This window comes from Mastomys coucha, unplaced genomic scaffold, assembly GCF_008632895.1.
Source record: "Mastomys coucha isolate ucsf_1 unplaced genomic scaffold, UCSF_Mcou_1 pScaffold8, whole genome shotgun sequence".
Classification (NCBI taxonomy): Eukaryota; Metazoa; Chordata; class Mammalia; order Rodentia; family Muridae; genus Mastomys; species Mastomys coucha.
In genome coordinates, this window is record NW_022196914.1 from 54,715,733 (window position 1) to 54,723,217 (window position 7,485).

Genomic DNA, 7,485 nt, shown 5'->3' on the forward strand with positions numbered 1-7,485 from the left:
CACCAACAAGCAGCAGACTGTCGTGAAAGCCACTATGTTTGGACACTGTTTATACTAAATGGAAAACTGAGGCAGTGGTAAATAGTGCTACATTTTAATGGGCAGTACCTAACTCAAATAGAATCAATAGCTCAAAAGTGCTAACCTGAGGACAACAGAGCCCAGACTCAGACAGTTGCCATGGATGAATCAATGTGTCCCTAAGTAATACTGAAAGATAAGGTCTTCGAAATGTAGCTATAGCAGAAAAAGTCTTTTCGTAATGCTATCCAATCTCCAGACTCCAAATTTTAAATGGGTGGAGGAGAGAGATCACCGCAAATGTCACTATAAACACGAGGCAAGAAAGATGACTGTCCATGTTACAAAATGAAAACAAGTGATCTTGGGATCTGAATATGTGCCCCCCACACACAATAAATGTTAAAACCTAAAGCTAAGGTGATAATAGTACACAAGGTAAAGCCCTTCAGAGGTAGTTATGTCGTAAGGGCTGTGGCCTCACAGATTGAATTAATGTACTTAAAGAGGGGCCAAGAAGTGCCCTCTCATGCTAGGCCTGTACGAATACAACATCTAAAGAATTATTGGTTCGGATACAACAATGATTCTGTTAGAGCCTTGATCTTGGACTCCCCAGCTTCTGGATTGAAGAGTGATAAATCCCTGCTGTTTATAAACAACCCAGTGTGATGTATTTCATCATAGCTGCCTAAGTGCTGATTAGCAACCTTGAATTATGGGAAACATTTTAGTGACAAAATTCTTGTCCAGAGATCTTTCTTTTAAAAAAGGGGGGGGGAGGGGGCAGGCTAGCCTCAAATTCATGGTCCTCCAATCTTCTCTAACCAAGGGAAGAGATTACAGATGCTGGCTACCCCACCAGGATCAACTCAATTCTTAAGATGCTACTAAAATTACTCTAAGTAAAAAAGTAAGATGGGGAGAATACTACTTTACAGGTTGTCTTTTAAAGATTCCAGGGTCAAAGGACATAACTTAGCTCTGCAGGAGAGCACTTGCTCAATGTGTTCAAGGCCCTGGGTTCCATCCTCTGGACTACAACAAAAGAAAAAGACAAAAAAGATTACAGTAGCCACTGAGACATTCTGCAAGGCATTATAAATCACACTGCATCTAAACTATGTACTTTTATACACATACATACCCATAATGAAGTTTAATTTACAAATTAGGTACTATTAGAGATCAACGGCTAATAAAATAGATCATAACAACATGTTTCTAGGAACTAGAGAGATGGCACAGTGGATAATGTACTTGATGAGCAAACATGAGAATCTGAATTCAGAGCTTGAGCACTCCCATAAAAAGCCAGGCAATTCCAGCACTGGAGGGGCAGACACAGGATCTCTAGGCCAGCTGGTCTAGCCAGTCATCAAGCTCCAGGTTTAGCCATAGACCATGCCTCCAAACATAAGGCAGAGGATGGGAAGACAGCTGAGCCTGTAAAGGTGCTTACACATATGCTGGACATGAGCTTGATCCCTGGAACCCATGCAAACATCAAAGGAGACAGCCAAAGTTGTCCTCTGACCTCCACACATACACAGTGGCATATGCGCACAAGCACACATACATAGTAATAATGAAAATTTGAAAATAAAAATGATTAGAGAAAGACACATGTACGGTGGGGAAAACCCACTAAAATTTAGATAACCTTGATGTAGACCTAGAAGCCTAGCAGGTAACCAAGGACAAAGCACCTGATACTGGCAATGAACTAAATATTAGCACCTAAATACCAAGCACTGAGCAATTCCTACATGCTTCCACATAGTCCTCAGATCCTGGGAGTACTCCTATGGAGCACACATGTCCTACCTGTTAGGGTTAGTCACCACTGCTGTGATAAAGCAACATATCAAAGCAATTTGAGGAAGAAAGGTTTTATTTCAGCTTACACTTCCAAGTAACTGTCCATCACTGAGGGATGTCAGGGCAGGAACTCAAACAGGGCAGGAATCTGGAAGCAGCGACTGATAGAGAGGTCATTGAGGAGTGCTACTTACTGGCTTGATCCCCACGGCATTGCTGAGCTGGGCCCTCCCACATCAATCACTGAGAAAATGTTCTACAGCAGTGGTTCTCAATCTTCCTAACATTGTAACCCTTTAATACAGTTGTGGTGACCCTCAAAAATAAAATTACTTTGTTACGCTGGGCGATGGTGACACACGCCTTTAATCCCAGCACTTGGGAGGCAGAGGCAGGCGAATTTCTGAGTTCCAGGCTACCCTGGTCTAAAGAGTGAGTTAGTTCCAGAAACCCTGTCTCGAAAAACAAAAAAACAAAAAAAAAAAAAAAATTGTTACTACTTTGTAACTGTAATTTTCCTACGGTTATGAATCCTAATATCTAACATGCAGTATATCTGATATGTGACATCCCCCCAAGGGGTCTCAACCCACAAGCTGAGAACCACTGCTCTACAGGTTTACCTATAGCCCAATCTTACAAGGACATTTTCTCAATTGGGGTTCCCTCCTCTTCAGTGATTCCAGCCTGTATCACACTGACATAAAATTAGCCAGCACAAGACTCTTCATCCTACTTTAGGGAATAGTGTGCCGAGGCTGAAAGACTAAGTGACTTTCCTAGGAGTCACAGCCAGTTAGTGATAACACCAGAACCAAGACCCTTTTCAAACCTTTTCAAAGCCCAGGGCTCACACTTAAACCTCCCTCCTGCTCCCACTCCACAGAGCCTCAAGTCTCAGCTCCTGATTAAGAGTAAGGAGCAGAGCTAGCTAACAACTCAACCTGGGGACCCGAACTGGAGCCTCTGACCCCCACGTGCACACTGTAGCACTGGCAGCATACTCCCACACACGCTAATTTTCACAAACAAACAACCTTATAAGGTACTACCAACCTAGACACCATACAGTCTAACACCAAAGTCCACACACAGAAGCCGTCTCGCTATCCATAGACTTAACCAAATATATCTGAGGATGTACTTCCAAGCTCTGAATTCTGATTCTCCTGGTGTCTTAAATGTAACTTCTATTATTTATCTAATTCAATTACATTAAGACACAAAAACATTATTAGAACGCCTAAAGATATCTTTGCCCCTTATTAATGTCACCCTCTGAACAAGTGCTCCTTCATCCACACTCACTCATTTAGCTTTTGATCAACTACAGAAGTCTCTCTATTGGCCTCTGCTGGTTATTAAACACTCCTTTCACCCTATAGGCATGCCTGACCTCTGTATTAGACTACTATCCACAAAATTAGGACTACTACTGCAATATCTGTTGGCTAAGTGGAAACTGAGCTGAATGAGGCACATAGAGCAACTGTTCCTAAGCTACACGTTGAGTATGCATAAAATACTTTTATTTTATTCTACTTTTGGCGACAGGTCTCCGCATGTTATCTGTAGCTGGACTACAATTCACTACATCAACTATGCTGGCCTCAAAATTGGTAATCCTCCTGCCTCCACATCCGAAGTGCTTGGATCAGGCATGCATCACTATGCATAGCCCGTTTCTGGCTTTATTTTTATTTATTTTATGTGTATGAGTACACTGTAGTTGTACAGATGGCCGTGAGCCATCATGTGTATGCTCCTGGTAATTAAACTCAGGACCTCTGCTAGCCCCACTTGCTCCGGCCCCAGCTCACTCTGGCGTAATTCACTGTAGCTGTCTTCAGACACACCAGAAGAGGGCGTCAGATCTTATTATGGGTGGTTGTGAGCCACCATGTGGTTGCTGGGGTCCAAACTCAGGACCTTCGGAAGAGCAGTGAGTACTCTTACCCGCTAAGCCATCTCTCCAGCCCCCCTTTCTGGCTTTAAAGTCACATTTTAACAATTCAAAAACAATAGATTTTTTATAAATCTTCCAAAATTAATATTGTTTTGGAATATCATAGATTTTTAATTATTTCAACTTCCTTATGCATAATAAAAAGACCCTGAAATGTCATAAAGCCATTTACTAGGCACAGTCACTGGGGTAAAACAGGTGCTCAAAGAAGACATATGAACTGAAGCCAACAAAGCAATAAAATCAAGTTAAGCCTTAGATCATCCTATGAGATTGGATTCTGAATGATTTTCAGGACATGACTCAAATGAAGATGTTTACAAAAGTGTTCCTAACACAACAATGCAGGAAGGAAACAAAATCCCAGAAGCCTGAGGTGTGCTGGCAAAGGCTGGTAATCCAACCACCAGGAGTTCAAGGCCAGCTTTTGCTACAAGAGTCTCAAAAACCAAACACACAAACCAACATCAAGTAGAGAATGAACTAGGGAGCCTGGATAACAAAATGTTGACACCAAGATTTAAAAAGAAAATCGACCAGAAAGTAACAGTAAGAATCCTGGGAACTTTGTAAACAAGGGCACGAAAAAGAAATAGTATTTCAAAAGTCACTTCTACACAAAATGAAGCAGAAGCAGCTGAAGGAAAACAACCTCCTGTAGATATAAAGGTTACTTTGAGAGATAGAGGGTGACTAGCTACAAACACAAAGATACAGCCAGGGACACTGTCTGTGGTGAGACAGTCACGGTAAGTGGAAAACAATGGCACAAGAATTCAACCAAACCTCCTTAGACACAAATTACCCAGCCTTTAGTCTTCTATGGACTTGGATAATCATGGTCCTGAGTGCATCTCCTTACAGAAACAGGAAATGATAATCATTTCCTTCTATGATTAATACTTAAAAACTACTTGTGGTTAGAATTATCACAGTAACCTTATGCCCAGCAGAAACGGAAGGTGTCAAGGTAACATTACATATTACAAAATATCAATTTGTGATAAGAAGCCAGGATCTTGCCCTAACAAGAGACTAATATGAAAGGAACCATGAAATGGATAACCAGATATAAAACCAACAGCCTTGTGGTTGGATGCCTAAAAACAGCATCACTGAATTATCTGAGTTAGGAAAGGATAATGGGTTCTTAATGTTTCATCTTTCATTATTTTTAAATGATACTCACTTGACAAATTATGAAACGTTTCTTTTGGATATCCATAATATAAGAATAATCCAAGCTGGGCTGTGGTGGCGCACGCCTTTAATCCCGGCACGTGGGAGGCAGAGGCAGGTGGATTTCTGAGTTTGAGGCCAGCCTGGTCTACAGAGTGAGTTCCAGGATATCCAGGGCTACACAGAGAAACCCTGTCTCAAAAAAAAAAAAAAAAAAAAAAAAAAAAAAAAGAATAATCCAATCCAATTTTTCACTACATGGAAGTGAGTCCAATAGTAAATGAAACAAAACTTTGGGCTGTTGGGGGAACATGGAACGCCCTTTAAAATGTATCTGATTGCTTTATCTGTGATTAAAGCGTTTGGCAGGCTGAGGCAGAAGGATAGAAAGTTCCAAAGCCAGGTACACTATCTAGTGAGACCCTGCCTCAAAACAACAATGAAAAGCAAAACAAACAAACAAAAAAAAAAACAAATGAATGGGAGGGTGGGGGGCATTGAAAGTTCCAGTCAACTGAACCATGACAGAGCTTTCTCTGTAGTTTTGCAAAAGGAGTCCAGCTATCAGGTATAAACGTGATAACTCCATTAAAAGAATCCTTTATGAAGTCATGAGGCTAAACCATGAGAACGGGTGCTTTTTGCTTCAATACTGTAGGAAAGCCACAAAAGGACTAAAAAGAGGTAAACCCAATAGGCCAGAAGCAGCTCTTGGATGGCCACAAATTAGTTCCTACTTCACCTTTGAGACTACAAATTAAAGTTTGAGCTGCACACGGTCAGAGAAATTAAGAAACCAACCAAGCCAACAGTTGGAAGAAATCGCCTTGCTATGCCTCACAGTCTTTAAGAAACCCAAAGTACTTTTCAAGGCAAAGTTCTCGGACGCGGCATTAAATTTTAGAGCAGATGACCAACATTTAAATGGCCTGCCTGGGCATTTACTTCTGTGCCAAGCCCTCGGAAGCTGGGGATCATGTCCACTCCAAGGAAAGCAACTCACTCACGTGAGGAACGGAATCCTCAAACAGCTCGGATCCCCGGTGACGCACTCCCAGCTTGGAAAATGGCCCAGGGTCCACCTCGCTAACAGCAGCTAGGTGGGGAGATGCCCGCGTGCACTATTGTTTCCAGATGTTTTATTTATTTTTAACTTCTGTTTGATGCCCATTCCCCTAAGCTGGGCCCGGTGGATTGGGGGGGGGGGGGTCTCTGGCAGCGCCACTGGTGGCTCTGGGAACAACCGAGTTTCCATCATAAAAACACCCCTTTATCCTTTTATCGCAGCGTCCGTGTACCCGCGCCTCTCTCCCGCACACCTCGGCCGTCACCCGCAAGCAGCGCCAGTGCCAGGTCCCCATGACAACCCCAGCCCCGGGAGCCCCGGCCTCCCAGCCCCCGCCCCGCGGCCCGCCGCGCTGACCGGACTAGTGGCGGCCACACGTGCCCCGCTCCGCTCCGGACCCGGCTCCCGGTTCGGCCGGTCCGCCGCCCCGTGCCAGCCTCCATGCTGGTGATGCAGCCGGTGACGCTGCGACCCGAGACCCTCCCGGCAGGGCCTCCGCGGCCACCGCGACGCGCAACGCGGGCCAAGGCCGCCGCCCGGCGCTCACCTTGAACGGGTTGTTAAGATCCGGATCCGCAAACGGGTTGCTGTCAAAATCCGACATTGCCCCGGCACTGCGCGTCACCCACCCGAGCCCGGCGCCGAGACACAGACGAGGCGAGGCCGCCGCCCCCCTGCGCGCTCACGTCGCCGCCGCCGCCGCCGCCGCCGCACAGATCCGGGTGCAGCTCGCGGGCCACCGAGCCGGCCGTGCCACTGAGCATGCCCGGTGCGGCGGAGGCCCGCGGCGCCCAGCCATCCGGCCGTCCCTTCCCGCCTGGATCTGCACTCCGGGCTCTGCCTCCGACCGAAGGGCGAGCGCAGGCGGAGGGCAGGTTACAAGCCCCGGGGCCTAGGACCCACCTAGTGCGGTTTAGGGAAGGGGTGGTGGCCTGCGTAGGGGGAGGAAGGTGCGCGCAAGTCCCACGTGGCAGGTGGGGGAGACGACACAGGGAGAGCGAGCGGCTGAGGTGGGAAAACATCCGCCGCAGACACCAAAGGTTCCAGACCCTAGAGCGGAAAGGAACCCTAAACCAATTTAAAATACCCTTGCCAAACACACCCGGACCTGGGAAACCCAGCCGGTTCCGGCCGATCCCAGGTTACTGCTAAGTCACGGAAAGCGGCTTCGCGCTGAGGATCCGGAGTTGCTCCAAGAAAAGGCAACATTCAGTGCGGTGCCCAGCCCCTGTCTCCCATCCTCTCTCGCCACTCATAAATGATACGGGGCGTGGGACAACCGAGTAGGTGGCAGAGTCTATCGACCCAGGCCCTCAAGTTACTGATAGTGGAAGAGAAATAGTTGACGTTTATTTTCAGGCATTTGGATGCAGGATACACACCTCCTGATATTTGCCTTTTTCTTCCCAGTGCGGGGAATGACTATTGAAAA

At 46.0% G+C, this 7,485-nt stretch overlaps 1 protein-coding gene across 1 annotated transcript in view; it reads right to left on the reverse strand.

Annotated features, from left to right (window-relative positions):
* Positions 1 to 7,143, reverse strand: part of Scamp1 (secretory carrier membrane protein 1) — a 76,750-nt gene extending 69,607 nt beyond the window's left edge. Inside the window, exon 1 of the mRNA XM_031359846.1 lies at positions 6,601 to 7,143. Within this exon, the coding sequence (XP_031215706.1) occupies positions 6,601 to 6,657 (57 nt within the window). The 5' untranslated portion in view covers positions 6,658 to 7,143. The remainder of the gene's footprint in view (positions 1 to 6,600) is intronic.
* Between the last annotated feature and the right edge of the window lie 342 nt (positions 7,144 to 7,485).